Source organism: Zeugodacus cucurbitae, chromosome 4, assembly GCF_028554725.1.
Source record: "Zeugodacus cucurbitae isolate PBARC_wt_2022May chromosome 4, idZeuCucr1.2, whole genome shotgun sequence".
Lineage (NCBI taxonomy): Eukaryota > Metazoa > Arthropoda > Insecta > Diptera > Tephritidae > Zeugodacus > Zeugodacus cucurbitae.
This window is the reverse complement of record NC_071669.1, coordinates 72,839,753-72,856,934: the sequence shown is the minus strand read 5'-3', so window position 1 is coordinate 72,856,934 and position 17,182 is coordinate 72,839,753. Positions and strand designations below refer to the sequence as shown.

Below are 17,182 nucleotides of genomic sequence, written 5' to 3'. Positions count from 1 at the left end.
ATGACTCACTGTTGCATGCTGTACGACCGTTATGTACAAATGTGCAGGAAAAATATCAGCTTGTTAGAAAAAAGAGATCTGAGTTTAAAGCTTCTCTATTTGTAATATTTTACTTATACATGATCAATAAAGAAACCGACATAACAGAGAGAGCCATGAAAGATGGGTTTTAAAGAGAGCGCATACTAATCAGAACAAGATTGTCAAGGGATCTGCTTAACATAACCTTAAAATAAATGAAATTAAAAACATAAAAATGTTCCCCCCCCCCCCCTCTCTCTCAAATAAGCTCATAATTTAGTGAAAGATATTTAAAATCATGTAAAATTGAGAAAATCTCCTGACAGAATGTAGTTTTCTTAATATTCATAAACTCCAATGAGAGATACTGACACTTACATCATTTTTATTTGCAAAAATGCCTGAAAATATCTGATAAATAGTTGTAAATAATAATATTTTATGAATGTATATATGCGAGTGTATGCAGAGAGAGAGAAAGCGGTTTTTGTGGCACTTGAGGTCTCATAATCGCTTTCGGAGCAAATAATAATAGTAACATAACCGCAAACCCGCAACCACTTGGCGTTGAACTTGTGAAACACCTGTCTGGCCTTTCGCCCTCAATGACCACTCAGACTCAACTGTGCGGCAATTATTTATGCCGTTACATATTACCTATAGCATGAAGAAGGAAGATAGAATGTGTGCAGCAAAGTCAAATATATGTATGATTGTATGCCCCAGCACCGTATGTCGGCTGTCGGTCTGTCGGTGTGTAGTCAACAATGGAATATTGCAAAATAATTCCTTGCGAGTGAAATCCTTTCACGCCTTTCGCCACTTTAATTGCCACTTACACAAATTGTTGGTTAATTTCGGAATCATAAAAGCCGCATGTGGCGGACACAAACGCATTTATAAAAAACACAACAGGCGATAGCTTGCTGGCAACAGGCCCAGTAGGAAATTCCAAGCCACAGATAAAGTTTCAATATAAAGAAGTTGAGGAAAATTTTTCGGATTTTGCTTGATTTTGTTTGGATTTTGTTGTAAAGATCTTTTTTAATTTTCATGGAATATACCAACAAAATTCACAAAAAAGGAAAATGAAAGACGGAAAATTCCTCAACAGGATACATGGAAAGCGATTGACAATAAAACCAACTAACTTCAACAATTATCTGTGGTCTGGCAACTCATAAAACCAAAAAGCAACAAAAACTGAAAGTACAGTTGTGGTTGACATTGTATCGCAGTTGTTGTTGTTGTAAATGTTGCAAACGCTTAGTGCCCATTTAAATGGCTGGATATTTGGAGCTTTTTTTATTACCGTTCACAATTATTCCAATGCAATAGGCAACATTTCGTACGCCATGACGGCTGTGCTGGTAAATGTGTTGGTGAAAATGTGTTTTGGGAAAATGGTTGAAGCACACACACACACACACACATGCACACATATACATACATGATTGCATGTATGGGTTTGGAAAACGGCAACATTAGCAGCAGAAACCACTTGTCGTGAACTTACACGCACATAACAACAACAACTGCCACTACAAAAACGACAATTATGAAAACTTTGAAGTGAAAATGCCAGTGCCAAAACAAAAAGTGTCGAGCAATTTTCGTAATAAATTTATGTCGCTATATTGTCGGCGACATTCGCTGTTCAAGCGTTTCGTGAGCGCTTGTAACGAAAGTGTGGCGGAACACGCAAGTGTTGCAACACGATTCAAGCACTTGTAACTCGTATACATATGTATGTATGTGTGAATAATCAGAATATGTACAGCATACTTTTGGGCTAAGAATACAAATCCTTTTCAAAAACGCGTGTAAAAATTCGAGAAATAGAAAAGGACTTTTTCATTGATTTCATCTTGGCGTAAAAATTATTTGAATGATTTTTACTCGAATAAAAAAAAATATTTTTTTCTGTATATTTTTACATTATTCTTTCCGCGCCAAAAGGTAGGCAATGAAAGAAAATTTCAAAACCCTCTTTAGAAGTACACAAGTAAATTTAATCACTCACTGGCTCATGATTTAGATTTCTCAAAAATCCCTTTGTTATACTTCAGGCATAAGAAAATTCTCCATTAAGAATTTCTTAAGATATGCGCGAAGGTAGATTAAAACTAATATTAGACTCCATTTATATCTCGTTTATTCTTCATTAATAGATTATACGAGTTTTGAAATTTTTAAGATTTGAAAAATTATAAATTGTTAAAAAAAAGTTCACAGTAGACTACTCTTAAAACCCTTAAATAAAAATATTTCTTCTGTTTGCCTCTCTTTTTACGTAATTTTGCGAATAATTTTGTTTTGTTCTTTGTTTTGCCAAAAAAGTATTGCTTAATAGCCACATACATATGTTTTTTTGTCAAAACAAACAAAATTCAAGAATGTTTCCTTTTCAAATTTACGCTGTTTGAATATTTCACACCCGAATATTTAGTATGCAGAACAGCATTTGGCTGAAGTTAAACTGAAACAATTTGTATTGAAATGAAATCAGTCGACTGCCAATGAGGTTTTTTTAATGACCTCACAGTTGTCACAACACACACACTAGAAGTACATACAATGTGTGTACATAAGAATACAATGGCACTGAGGATGTACGAGTACTACGTGTTTAGGCCAAGAAAGTCCAAGTTTTTATTTTAATCTAATTGCTCATCGAAATAGTATGCCCACACAGGCACACACACACGCAACTACACTCACGCATTAAATATATACACGAATATTTGCAAAAGCGCACGGGCCGATAACCGATTTATATTTAAACCCCAACGGAAGCGCAATTGTCATCAGTTTAACTTTGTTCCACAACAGTAAAACAACTACCAAACAATCAAAATGTTCAAATACGTAAGTATCTTCAGTAATTTAGCCAAAAAACTACTATTTGTTTATCACAGAGAACATTTTACTTAAAAATTTCTTCATCTTGCAGTTCGCTCTCGTTTTCGTCGCCCTCTTCGCCTTCGCCGCTGCTGAGCCTAAACCAGCTGTGGTCGCTGCTCCATTGGCCTACTCTGCTCCATTGGTCGCCTCTCCCTATGCCGCTGCTTATGCTGCCCCATATGCCGCATACGCCGCATCTCCCTATGCCGCCTACGCTTCACCCTACGCCGCCTACTCCGCTTACCCCTACAACGCCGCCTATGTGCTCCGCAAGTAAACGGAATGTAGCAGTTGATCTGTGATAGCACCAAATTGGATTTGACTTGCAATGAAATGGACAAATTTTGCATAAAAGCTAATGATAAATAAAAAGAAACCTTAAACAGAAATCCAATGCAAGTCTTCTTATTAAATTTATAGTTGAAATGTGGCGATTCGAACAAACTACTGGCTTAAAAGATAGGTTATAGACTTTAGTGAAGAGCCCATATGTTGTCTTGTGCTGATTGAACTGAATATAACTTGCGTGTCAAATGCGTAGTATAGAATTTGAGTATTGTATTCGGGTCTTGAGACATTTTTTGATAATAATTTTACAATTTTGGAATAAAGGAAATATTTATTCGACAACTGGCTGGAGCTAGTTTTTCTTTAGTCCGATGCTTTTTTTAAATAGCATCCGCCAAAAGTAACTTCAAATTCGTAATCAGCGACCCCGAAACCCCCCGAGTAGCTGGGTACACGCGATCCCCGCTATATTTGTTTTCTGGGGTTATCTCAAAACCCTGATCTGATGTTGTTAAATGGACCTCGGCTTTGGATTCAGCTACCCCAATAACATAATGCACACATAGTAAGACCCCCGGTCTTGACAAATTTATGATTATGTATTACATTTTTGATATAAAGGCAAAATTTAATCGGCAACTGGGCTGGAGCTGGATTTTTTTAGTAATAAGTCATCTCATTCGGTAGCTAAACATTAGATATAACATATTAATTCTAAGATTTGAAACCAAATCCAGACTCTGTCTATAAATATATAACACCACTGTCTTTATTTTGGCATCACTTTAAACAGTGCCGTTAATAAAATCATAACTGTACTGCAAATTTATTTACCACACTTGTAAAGGAAAACAGTTTTGCTTCAACTCTCCGTGTAGCAAGTGTCAACAGCAGACCCCACCATCAAATAAATACGCAGTAAACAGGCTGTCGCTTACACGTAACGGTTAACCAAACCGAATATTCGCTGGCAACAACTGCTGACAGCTACAAATCAACTCGCGCACTGAAGTGACCATGAAAATGTTGTTGACAGCCGAGTTGCAACAGCGAACGCTGAAGGACTGCCAGCGACTCGACTGAACTCGACGCGAAATCCCTGGCGCAAACGGTTCTCTGCGTTGCCAACTGACATACACCACGACATAAATGCACGCATGCATTTCGTTTCTCAGTTGCCCTGCAGGAATGTGACGGACTTCTAAAGAGCCTACTTGGTCCTTTCAGTGACCAAGTATGAATTGAGTGCGTTTAAGGGCTCTCTCATGAATTAAAAACTAAATTGTGGCGGGCAAAGAACATTGTCATGCTTTGCATAACAAATGAAAGTCAAAAAGAAAGATTTTTCGTTAGGTCCTCAAGAAACTAATTGAAATTGATTTAGAATCAATAATAATTAACTTCTATTTTAAGGACTAAGCTCTACTGTGGTGCGGTCTAATCCATTGAACTAAACGACTCCTGAATGTTCTTGATTTAACTCAATGGTGACCCATGTGGGTTTACAGGGCTTAAGATCCTGATAAGATGTATAATCCTCAATGACACCTTGCAAATAATTGTTGAAAAGCTTGGTTTAAAGGGATTAAATTTTAATGAAAACCAATGAGAAAAGTGTTGCACTACAACAAAAAACTTGTTATAAGAGGTGGAGGTCAAAGGAAACCTAGTTCATTAAAAACCCAAAACCCCTAGGATTATTTTAATAATCTTGAAGAATAAACTTTTAAGAAAGTGTTCGCATAAGTATATTCTTAGCAATGACAAATGTTTAATTTCCTCTTTTGAGCGCTTTTATTATGAACATATTGTCAGAGAACTTATTAACCATTATTAGTCCCTAAAGGTACTTAATCCCATAATCTAACTCCCTTTGGTATTTTCAAAAATATATTTTTACCCCTGAGCAAGCTCCAGTTGCACCAAAACATAATAAATAAGTACAAAATAAATTTTTCTCGGGGGTTTTGTTTTTATTTTTTGTTATTCTGAGTTCAGTAAAGTTGTGTCCTTTTCATTGCCAATCAAATCCAATTTGGTGCTATCACAAATCAACCGCTACATTCCGTTTACTTGCGGAGCACATAGGCGGCGTTGTAGGGGTAAGCGGAGTAGGCGGCGTAGGGTGAAGCGTAGGCGGCATAGGGAGAGGCGGCGTATGCGGCATATGGGGCAGCATAGGCAGCGGCGTAGGGGGAGGCGACCAATGGAGCAGAGTAGGCCAATGGAGCAGCGACCACAGCTGGCTTAGGCTCAGCAGCAGCGAAGGCGAAGAGAGCGACGAAGACGAGAGCGAACTGTGGGGAAGAATACATTATATTAAAAACCGAATTTATAATCAACAAATAAAAGTTTAAATTATATTTAATACTTACGTATTTGAACATTTTGATTGTTTGGTAGCTGTTTTACTGTTGTGGAACAAAGTTAAACTGATGACAAATTCGTTTGTTGTCCGCCTTTATATACGAATATAATTCGTTTGTTATTGCCATTTTATTGGCGGAGAATTTTCGGGTTTTTCGTTTTGTTTTTTATTTTCGATTTCGACAATTTTTGGCTAAGCACGTAGAAGGCCGCAAATTGACCATTTATATTAAAATAATCATATGTAGTACAAGTATATATAATATGCATTCATAGTATATGTTAATTTTGTTACTTTTTTGTAATTTTAGGCAGAAATATCTAAAGTATGAGCAATGCTACAATTTTTTAAGAATTTATTTTTCGAAAAATGTTTTAAATTATTGTTAGATCACAAACATTTTCTCATTATTAGATTGTCTAAAACTTATATCAATTAAATGTATATGTAAGAATTAATTTGTGTTTCAAACAATAATATTTTTTTTCTAAATGTATGCTTACAGGGTCATTAAATATGCTAGGGCTTAAGGAATGAAATTAAGTTAATTGAAATTTGACATTTTGCATAGATCTTTTGGTTATTTTTGTTTCGCCTTTTGAGTCCGTATACTTAACTGACTTAACTGTTCTAAGAGTTCCAATTTAAAAAAATGGAATTTCCGAAAATATGGTCTCGTGATGTTAAGTCTCTTGATTACTTTACTCCGACGTGTTTAGGAATCCTAACAGAGCTCTAGGATAAGAGTTTGATGGGCTCCCTTTACAATGTCGCTTAGAAAGCAGAAAACTATCTCTAGGCAAATGGAGGTATCGAATGGAATGCCAGATTTGAACGCATTGAACAGTATATGTGGACAGATTTAGACAAGATGACCTGTTAAATAATCCACAGTAATATAGAGAGTCTCAAAAATTCTTTGGTTGGTCGTCAATAACAAAAAAACTGTGCATGCAGCTAGTGATCAATGGCCGAAGCGTTTGAGACTTATGTGAAAGCAAAATATCTTTCTATCCATCGCTTGATGCATACATAAAATTAACCATATTAAAAAAATAACGGCCTGAGCTTGTAACAGAACCTACGGCAGCATTAAGTAGATACATAACAGAAGCTAATCGCTTAACGAAGGCCAATAGAATATATCCAGTGCCCATATTATTCTTCCCCTACGCGGAGCTCTTCATTGTTAAAATGGGGATCAAAATGGCTTGCTACTTGGTCCGTTTCGCAAATTCTTCAATTGGGATACAGAGTGCTGTGAACGCAGAATCCATGTATCGCTACATATAAAAACGTACACCTTTGTAGTTTGGTTAACTGCTGCCTGACCGCTTTTTGGGAGACTCTCGAGGTCCAAGCTAGAAATATACATTGTCATAATTCCAGGATTTTCCCAATAGCTTATACCAGCTTATAATTAACATTTGGAAGGATTTGGAAAATGAAGCACCCATAAGTTCATCGTAGTCTTTGGTCTTGTCCTGATCTATTACTCATATAGAAGTGACTGAATAACAAATCCCTAAAAATACATTAACTGATCCATGAGGTGACTAACTGCGAGTTTTTCTAGATGGTTTAAAGCTCCTGACACAACGACGAAATATGTTCAGCTACTATATCTATATTTATGAGCAGAATATTTATATCATAGGAATGCGAGGACATAAAGGTATCTCTCTAGCAAAGAGAAGAAATACTAACACCCAAATCATTTGCTGACGCGGTGGTCGATGTCAACTTTCGACAACCGTGTCACTGGCGGATGTTCATTAAGTATGCAAGAAGTGTTGTAGTGCTTTAAGACAGTGGGAACATTGACAAGCCGCAACAACAACTAAATCTTGGTTGAATGGCCAATGTATTTAGGAAATGTTCGCTGGCATCTTTAGGTATTTCTTCATCAAAATAAAAAAAAAACAATTTTTTTAATATTTCATAGTTAACTTAGCGATTTATAAAATATATACATATATAAATCTTTGGAACAAACATCTGATCATTTCAAGTCATAAATATTGTTGTCAGTCTCACAAAACCTTCCGCAAGTGAGTTCAAACGTTTGTTATGCCCTGTGTACACATGTATGAATCTCTTTCCGAACCTGAACTGAATCTGAAGACTAACCATAGATTGAACCGCGAAGTTATAAACATTATCGAGAGGTTGACTTAAACTTTACCCCGACGTATATTCATGTGCCCATAGGCCTATAAGCCCATAGCCTTAGACACATGCGTTTGTTTTTCATATTTCGAACATATTCAAGATATTATCAAGTGATTGAGCTTAGCGAGAAAATTTGGATCTCATTACATGCCAATAATATTCATTCATTTTCAATATATCCCTTAACTTATCATGAACTAGCCTCTACAAATACAATATAAACGCAATAGATTTCGTTTTAATTAAAGGTGTTTTTTCTTTTATTTTTCTTCTTATTTAGAAAACAGTACAATTTTGTCCATTTCATTGCCAATCAAATCCAATTTGGTGCTATCACAGATCAACCGCTACATTCCGTTTACTTGCGGAGCACATAGGCGGCGTTGTAGGGGTAAGCGGAGTAGGCGGCGTAGGGTGAAGCGTAGGCGGCATAGGGAGATGCGGCGTATGCGGCATATGGGGCAGCATAGGCTGCGGCGTAGGGAGAGGCGACCAATGGGGCGGAGTAGGCCAATGGAGCAGCAACCACAGCGGGTTTAGGCTCAGCAGCGGCGAAGGCGAAGAGAGCGACGAAAACGAGAGCGAACTGTGAGGAAGAATACATTTTATTAAACACCGAATTTATGGCGAACAAATAACGGCTAATACTTACGTATTTGAACATTTTGATTGTTTGGTAGCTGTTTTACTGTTGTTGAACAAAGTTAAACTGATGACAAGTTCGCTTATTGATCGAGTTTAAATACAATTCCACGATTAAGCCAATTTACTGGCGACTAGGCGATTTTTAATTTTTCTTTATTTTCTGTGACTCGAATATTTAACAGCGTTGTACTAAACGCTTGAAGGCCGTAAGTTGACAATTTGTTTTCAAATAATAGTCTACATATTGTAGTATGCCTCCATATGTATGTATGTGAGAAGATGGGACGAACCAATATGCTTTGCGAACGGGTAGAAAAGTCAAGCTCACAATACATAATCAAGCTTAAATGTTGTAGTTTTGATTCAGTTGGAAGATATCGCACATTTCTGATCATTTTTAATATTATGGATTTTTAGTATAGACATGTTTATACTAAATACTTGTTTATACTCGATACTATTGTTAAAAAATAATTATTTGAAAACTCTTCACATGATAATGTCTGACCAATGACCTCTCGTGTTATTCTCCACCTTAAAAAATCATTACTAGAAATAGGATTTATTGCTTCTTAATACATGTAGTACATCCATTAGAGTTATCAGATATTCTTACATCCTGAATATGGGTTCTAAGCTAAATAGAGCTTATCTACGTTATGAAATACATATTGAAATATATCGAATTCCTTTTGTGGTTTTCCAAATCTTGGAAAAGACCCGCCAAATCTTGGAAAAGACCCGAGAGAGAAGAATCGATACTCACCATCTTTTTATCGATTTTAAAGCTGCCTACGATAGCACGAAAAGGAGCTGCCTTTATGCCGCGATGTCTGAATTTGGTATCCCTGTAAAACTAATACGGCTATGTAAGCTGACGTTGAGCAACACCAAAAGCTTCGTCAGGATCGGGAAGGACCTCTCCGAGCCGTTCGATACCAAACGAGGCTTCAGACAGGGTGACTCACTATCGTGCGACTTCTTAAATCTATTGCTGGAAAAAATAATACGAGCTGCAGAACTAAATAGAGAGGGTACAATCTTCTACAAGAGTGTACAGCTCCTGGCGTATGCCGATGATATTAATATCATCGGAAGCAACAACCGCGCCGTTTGTTCTGCGTTTTCCAGACTAGATAAAGAAGCAAAGTGTATGGGTCTGGTGGTGAATGAGGACAAGACGAAATATCTCCTGTCATCAAACAAACAGTCAGCGCACTCGCGTCTTGGCTCCCACGTCACTGTTGACAGTCATAACTTTGAAGTTGTAGATAATTTCGTTTATCTGGGAACCAGCATTAACAACACCAACAATGTCAGCCTTGAAATCCAACGCAGAATCAATCTTGCCAACAGGTGCTACTTTGGACTGAGTAGGCAATTGAAAAGTAAAGTCCTCTCTCGACGAACCAAAATCAAACTCTATAAGTCGCTCATTATTCCCGTCCTGATGTATGGCGCTGAAGCGTGGACGATGACAACATCCGATGAGACGACTCTTGGGGTTTTCGAGAGAAAGGTTTTGCGCAAGATTTATGGTCCTCTAAACATTGGCAACGGCGAATACCGCAGACGATGGAACGATGAGCTGTACGATTTATACGACGACATTGACATAGTTCAGCGAATAAAAAGACAGCAGCTACGCTGGCTAGGCCATGTTGTACGGATGGAAGAAAACACTCCAGCTCTGAAAGTATTCGATGCAGTACCCGCTGGAGGAAGCCGCGGAAGAGGACGACCTCCACTCCGGTGGAAAGACCAAGTGCAAAGTGACCTGGCTTCACTTGGTGTTTCCAGTTGGCGCCAAAAAGCAAAAAGGAGGAATGAGTGGCGCGCTCTGGTGGATTCGGCTATAATCGCTTAAAGCGGTTCCTACGCCAAATATATATATATATATTTTGTGGTTTTCCCTTATCATGAAGCGTAATTCGCTCATCAATTCTACATTCAGTGGATCACTTTTAGTTCTGATAATCAGCAGCTGAAGCGCATCTCAGCTTAAATATGCTCTATACACACTCAGAGCAGAGAGAGTGTTTTTTACTTTCGACATGTAGTGTTTATAAGAATTTGCAGATATTTTCGCCATCAGTACAGTGCGGAACACAGCTGTAGAATATTCTTATACGGATTAAATTTAAGACCGAATAAAAAAGTACAACAAAATGAAATTAACATTTTTAATCGTTTTGTGTTTAGTGTTTGTCAAGGTTTGTTCAAGTCAAAGCTTGAATAAAGTTAAAGATGATCGTATATATTTCCCCGACAATTTGCCAAAAGGTAGGAAAAGAATGGGATAAGTTCCAAGGAATTTAGAATGTAATTCATTTACTAAAAAAATAGCTGGCGGCGCTGCAAACGAGACAAAACATATTGATATTGCAGATCGATTTGGCATATGGGACACTATACCCTTGGAAAGGCCGGATCCAATCCCGATAGGGAAACCGCGTCGTGCAAATAAATAAATAGTTTTCAAAGTTGTTGTATTTTGGTTTCAGTGAAATTAAATAAAATATTTTGTGATTTAAGAACAATCCATAAGATTAGCCCAAATCTAATTTATTTATTTAAATCGATTTAAACATGTAACCAAAGGAGGTTGTGCAAGTGTGAGGTGAACTTATTGAATTGAGGATGTCAGATTAATTAAATACTGACACTTCTTGCGGCAGCTATAAATATCTAGCAATCTATTGCCATTGAAGACCTTGTCTCCAAAGTTGCCTCTCAAGCCATGGGGCATTCCGATTAATTTGTTTTATTTCAAGAACAGTTTTAAGGGCTCCAGAGAAACTAAATTTAAACGAAGAGTTTCAAGGCATAGTTTTAATAGAAGACGCGCTTTGAAGCTTACGGAACTATCCAACAAAAGTTCTCACGATATTAGCTTCCTTGTCCATTGGTATTTGCTTCCGATAACTTTAAGGATTACCCTCGTATAAACTGTGCATTTTCGTACAAGTGTATATGTGCAAGCTTCCGTAAATAAAGTGAAGAAGCTATAATTAGGAAATACAAAAATAATTTAAATATAAATTGAATGAAATGTTTGCATTCTAAAGAAACGAATAATCTGACTCAGTTTTGTATTAAAAACAACAGATTTGCGGTGATTATCATTTTACCCATTTTATCAGAAATATTTTCGGTTCCTCTTACAAAAACAAGGCTTCAACATTTGTGAATAATAAATTACTAAATATATGGCATGTAATCAAGAACACCAATGAAATACACGAATTTAGTATAAGTACATGTATGTATGTTTGTAAGTGAGAAGAATTGCATTAGTTGTGTACTAAATAACTGCGGACATGACGACGGACAAAGTGCCGATGGGCAGGCAGGCCATTGATAAGCGTTACGCCGGCAGCGGCGATTCATTTGGTATGCAGGAAGCGACGCTGTGCTTAAAGGCAGCAGGTCATTCGAAACACACCCGCGCTCCCGTTCCGTTGAATGACCGTTGTTGTTGCAGCTGTTATTGAGCTTCATTTGACATTTGGTCATTTTCGTTCAATTTGGCTTTATTTATTTCAGCTCGAGGCTTCGAGCCCTAACGGCCGGCTGCCAACGAGTATGTGTTCAGATATTTTGGCCTTTAATTACAAATGGTAATGCAAGTACTTGACGTCAACAGCAATAAGACAGGTTACACAATAAACATCTCAAGAAAAAAATGTGTGCTAAAAATGTCAACAAGAATTTCGTTTATGAAAATAAAAAAATATACACACATTAATTATATTGCGACCTTAGTAATTGCTTTATTTGCATACTTAATTTAGTACATAGTTTTATTAGTTTAATTCAATGTTGTGCATTTTGATTTTGGGCCGTCTATTTTGACCCAAGCATATACTCATAAGTGTGGGCATTAAAATGCGCAGCTCAACTCCTCAAAAATCGTACTCATAAACATAGGCACACACATACACACAAACTCTGCTGACTGTTGACAACCCGGCACGTTTCGCCCAAAACTTCAGCAATGTCAGCAATCGAACCATTGATTATGTCGGGCTTTGAACTATTGCAGAAATAATAAGCGTATATAAACTCAAGCAAATGTGTTATTTTCATCAGTTTTGTTTTACCAACAATACAGCACCAACCAAACACTCAAAATGTTCAAATACGTAAGTATCCGCAATCAAATACGCAAAAAACTATTATTTGTTTATCGAAGAGAACCTTTTACTTAAAAATGTATTCTTCCTTGCAGTTCGCTCTCGTTTTCGTCGCACTCTTCGCCTTCGCCGCTGCTGAGCCTAAACCAGCTGTGATCGCTGCTCCATTGGCCTACTCCGCCCCATTGGTGGCCTCCCCCTACGCCGCTGCCTATGCTGCCCCATATGCCGCATACGCCGCATCTCCCTATGCCGCCTACGCTTCACCCTACGCTGCCTACTCCGCTTACCCCTACAACGCCGCCTATGTGCTCCGCAAGTAAACGGAATGTAGCAGTGGAATTGTCAAGCTGTGATTGTGCAATAATTGAAATTGATTGGCAGTGAATAGGACCAAATTTGACTCAAACTTATTGGAAATAATGAAATAAAACTGGAAATTTAAAAACGAAATCACAAACTTTTATTATTTTAAAATTCTTTTCTACGCCACTCATACATGCTTCTCATTTTGAGAGCATAAGAATGCAATTTTCAAATACTAATACAAATGCTGATTTGTAAGTTCTGCGAAATTCCTTCGAAGTTAGTTAGTTTATTGCAGTATTGTTCTAAAATTATCAACCAACCCAATGTACCATTGAAAGCTACTGTTTCGCAAAAGTGGAACCAAAAAATGTTGTTCTCGAGACAACAGACAACATAGTCAATAAGAATAATAAGGAATATAGTAAGAATACCCAGATTTGAAGTCTTATAGACAGTGTAACTCTTAAATTCAGATTCTTTCTGGAAACAAAGTTTGCGCACAATATACAATTCGATGAAAATTATACAGTATCCAAAAAATTTAAGGTAATATTTTTTGACTAAATATCTTGAAAATTTCCAAGTTTTTGAAAATATACATATATTTTTTCATACGATTCTACCATATGTGTGGATTTTTACAATGTTTACCCTTACGAGTATACCTCTCACTATAAGTTAAGTGGTAACACTTTAATGTTTACGGCAGTTCATTGATATTACTAGACTTCAGCAAGGACTAAAAGACTTCTCAACTTTGTACTAAACGAAAGAGAATGTTTTCTCTTTGAGGGATATGAAGAAAAAAATATTTCTATTGCCGATCATTTAGAAAGGATTTACTAGACTATAAAGTTTACAACATTTTTAAATCCAATATAGCCGAGGCGTTACATTGAAAATATCAAAACTAGTCACATAGCATCACAGATATCCCCAAAATATTTGTTTCTGTTAAAAGACTGAGATCACTAAAGATGTCTTTTCATACCTAGATACATTTCATATTAGTTCATATTAGAGTTACAGTGAATTCCTTACAATTTAATATAGTTCGTAAGGTTTCCAGAACATAACAAAAGATTACCATAAGAAAGATAAGAATTAATGTCCTACATTGTAAAGTGAAAAATTAGGATTATACTACCTCGGGTAATGACAGAAACAGAGAGATAGAGAGAAACAAAAGATTTCGTTGACGACTCTCAATAACATTAGAATGATTTCAATATAAATTAGAATTATCAATATTGACAACTATCAGGATTTAAAAACAGAAAGCGCCAAAAACAAAAAAGTAGAAAAACCAGCTATTGGTACTTAACAGTCTACATATCTTATTTAAAACCAAAATTATAATTTTTCGTTACTTTAGAATACTCTAACTAGACCAACTTACAGAAGAGTAATAAATGAGCTGGATACATATTGATATTGAATACCGCTATCTTACTCACTACGGATATTCAAGTTACTTGCTCCTATTTACCGATTAAATTGCAAAAGACTCATTTATCGTTTAAGGTTTTGTTTTATTTTTTTCATTATATTGTACTTCAGTTCCGGTTTCTTTTGCTACATTCCGTTTACTTGCGGAGCACATAGGCGGCGCTGTATGGGTAAGCGGAGTAGGCGGCGTAGGGTGAAGCGTAGGCGGCATAGGGAGAGGCGGCGTAAGCGGCATATGGGGCAGCATAGGCAGCGGCGTAGGGGGAGGCTACCAATGGGGCGGAGTAGGCCAATGGAGCAGCTACCACAGCTGGTTTAGGCTCGGCAGCAGCGAAGGCGAAGAGGGCGACGAAGACGAGAGCGAACTGTTTGTAAATAAATTAATTAAATATTAATGGTTACACCAATCATTTAATAAATTTATGCAAATCGGCTGGTATTTATTTGATTATGAGCTATGAACAATGGAATTCACTTACGTATTTGAACATTTTGATTTTTGTTTGTTGTTCGGTGTTTTACTGTAGTGCAGCGAAACTAAACTGATAATGAAATGACTTATCGCTCGCCTTTAAATACTCGTGGATTCATGTTTTATGCGCGCACATGTAAGTGTGTGTGTTCGGCCAAGTTGAGCCGATTGAAGCATGCAAGTCACTCGCCAATAATGGGGAGGATAAGCAAGCGGAAAGAAGTGGGTTCGCGGCCTTCAACCCGTGCACAATAAGTCGTTTCAGCGGATGCATGTTGTACATATTTACTTAGATATGTTTACATTGAGTGTTCATGTATAAAATGTTTGTATGCCTCATGAGGTTAATAAACATTTAATTAGTAAAATAGCCAAAACAACCAAACACACTCCCTTAATATCTGAAATATCTGATAACAGTAATTTAGATATTTAAGATATCAGAGAGATAAGGCAATGTATGTATATCGCACAACTGGCAGAACGGAAATCATTTGGAGGTCTAAGAAAAGTTGAAACCGATTTAACCAAATCGCATTATGTCCTATAAAATATTCCCATCTATTGTGTGTAAAGGACACTAAAGATGTTACTTTGAAAGTGGATGTGGTTGTACTTGGACTTCATTCATTTTGTAATTGTATCAAGAGGATATTCTAGTGGACCCTAATTGCATCCAATCGGTCAAGTATTATAGTTTAAAAAATAAATGGTGGCATAGTTTTGGATCTCTAAAACTGGATTACAATTTTTTATTTCCGTTCATTTTACTAAAGAGATCACTAAGTAGAAGAGTACTCTCAAATATGTGGAATTAAATGTTACAATGCAGAGCATTTTCTAAATAATACTAAAATGTTAACAAATATATTGTGGGTTGGCAAGTCCACATGTCCACGCCGACCATGAAATGACAGTGAAGCGCTTAAGGCAACCAATTGGTTTAATATGCGCGACAGCTAACAAGTAACGACCGAAAATTGGCTCGTCAAAACTGCACGAAATTTAAATAATAAAAGAATTTTCGACAAAATTGCCTTCGAACCTCAGCAAAAGCCAGACTTTTTGACTGCTGAAAAATGTGCAAACTCGAATATAAATTTACTTCGATTTTTATTTTGAACGTCAGTACGTGAATTTAGAAGAGTATTTAAACTCGAGTGAAGCTCCTCACTATTATCAGTTACAATTTGCTCTAGCACAAAGCAACTACCAAACTAAATCAAACAAAATGTTTAAATACGTAAGTAATATAAATTAAACTATACGTTAAATAACTATATTTTAACACAAATGTAATTCACTTTCTAGTTCGCACTCGTTTTCGTCGCTCTCTTCGCCTTCGCTGCTGCTGAGCCTAAACCAGCTGTGGTCGCAGCTCCATTGGCCTATTCAGCACCATTGGTGGCCTCTCCCTACGCCGCTGCCTATGCTGCGCCATATGCCGCTTACGCCGCCTCTCCCTATGCCGCCTACGCTTCACCCTACGCCGCCTACTCCGCTTACCCATACAACGCCGCCTATGTGCTCCGCAAGTAAACGGAATGTAGCGGTTGATCTGTGATAGCATCGAATTGGATTTCATTGGCAATGAAAGGGAAAACACTGTTTGACATTAAAACAATAAAAACAAAACTGAAAACATAACCTGAATTAATGAATTTTGTCGCTTTCATTTCATAAGTTTTAATTCACTTGCCGATCAAAGGCACACATCGTTATCTTGAAATGTGGTTGTAGTAGTGTAAATGGTAGAAATCTCATATTTTGAATCATTCCAGCAGAGGTGTCGACCCTTAAGGACTTTGTTGTCAGTTTGTTTTAACGGCTGCTATAGTTTGTTCGCTTCGCTACCCTTTAACTCTTACCAAATCGAAGACAATTAGTAACCATTTCGACCACCAGCGATTGATGAAGTTTATATTTATTGCAGTGAAAATCGATATTCAAATATGAGCGAACTATTACAGTTGTGTTTAGTATAGAAGCTGCAAATATTCTTTCTTCAAATTCTCTCACCGATATCCTGTTCATATGTCGAAATATTAAAAGCACCGTTGATAAAAAACCAGTCATGTCCGACAACGAATTGCCATTTCGAATTTAAAAGAACAATGGAAAGAGTGCACAACGAGGAAGCGAAGACGGTCGCGGAGCAGATAGAGCAAACTGAAACTGAGTGGCGAACCGCATTTGCTTATTTATGCATTAAGCCAAGCAAGTATCTACTACCACATACATATGTATGAGTGTATGTGTGTGTGCCACCGTCAAGACCGCGACGAAATGTAACCGCGTAACCACATAACGAAAACAAACAAGTTTGAGTGCTCCGGCACAACCTTGCATATGTATGTGTGGGAGTGACGGTGTGTGGGAGGGAGCTCGTGTTTGTGTGGATTTTTGGTACAGAGTTCA

The 17,182-nt window shown here is 37.1% G+C and overlaps 6 protein-coding genes across 13 annotated transcripts in view; 2 read left to right on the top strand and 4 right to left on the bottom strand.

Annotated features, from left to right (window-relative positions):
• LOC105211651 (phosphatase and actin regulator 4B) overlaps positions 1-17,182 on the bottom strand; it is a 216,855-nt gene that overhangs the window by 166,673 nt on the left and 33,000 nt on the right. The gene's annotated exons all lie outside the window — the stretch shown is intronic.
• Positions 2,732-3,314, top strand: LOC105211635 (cuticle protein 16.5-like). The gene is made up of 2 exons (XM_029040977.2): positions 2,732-2,889; positions 2,975-3,314. Exons 1-2 carry the CDS (start codon positions 2,878-2,880, stop codon positions 3,200-3,202), a joined length of 240 nt encoding a protein of 79 aa, XP_028896810.2. The 5' UTR covers positions 2,732-2,877; the 3' UTR covers positions 3,203-3,314.
• On the bottom strand, positions 5,225-5,732 carry LOC128919722 (cuticle protein 16.5-like). The gene is made up of 2 exons (XM_011183156.3): positions 5,589-5,732; positions 5,225-5,510 (listed from the first exon to the last, which is right to left on the bottom strand). Exons 1-2 carry the CDS (start codon positions 5,598-5,600, stop codon positions 5,283-5,285), a joined length of 240 nt encoding a protein of 79 aa, XP_011181458.1. The 5' UTR covers positions 5,601-5,732; the 3' UTR covers positions 5,225-5,282.
• LOC105211628 (cuticle protein 16.5-like) lies at positions 7,985-8,558 on the bottom strand. The gene is made up of 2 exons (XM_029040989.2): positions 8,406-8,558; positions 7,985-8,339 (listed from the first exon to the last, which is right to left on the bottom strand). Exons 1-2 carry the CDS (start codon positions 8,415-8,417, stop codon positions 8,112-8,114), a joined length of 240 nt encoding a protein of 79 aa, XP_028896822.1. The 5' UTR covers positions 8,418-8,558; the 3' UTR covers positions 7,985-8,111.
• On the top strand, positions 12,384-13,154 carry LOC114803523 (cuticle protein 16.5-like). The gene is made up of 2 exons (XM_029040982.2): positions 12,384-12,543; positions 12,630-13,154. Exons 1-2 carry the CDS (start codon positions 12,532-12,534, stop codon positions 12,855-12,857), a joined length of 240 nt encoding a protein of 79 aa, XP_028896815.1. The 5' UTR covers positions 12,384-12,531; the 3' UTR covers positions 12,858-13,154.
• Positions 14,355-14,915, bottom strand: LOC105211598 (cuticle protein 16.5-like). Its single transcript, XM_011183126.3, has 2 exons — positions 14,772-14,915; positions 14,355-14,657 (listed from the first exon to the last, which is right to left on the bottom strand). The coding sequence occupies exons 1-2, from the start codon at positions 14,781-14,783 to the stop codon at positions 14,430-14,432; spliced, it is 240 nt and encodes a 79-aa protein (XP_011181428.1). The 5' UTR covers positions 14,784-14,915; the 3' UTR covers positions 14,355-14,429.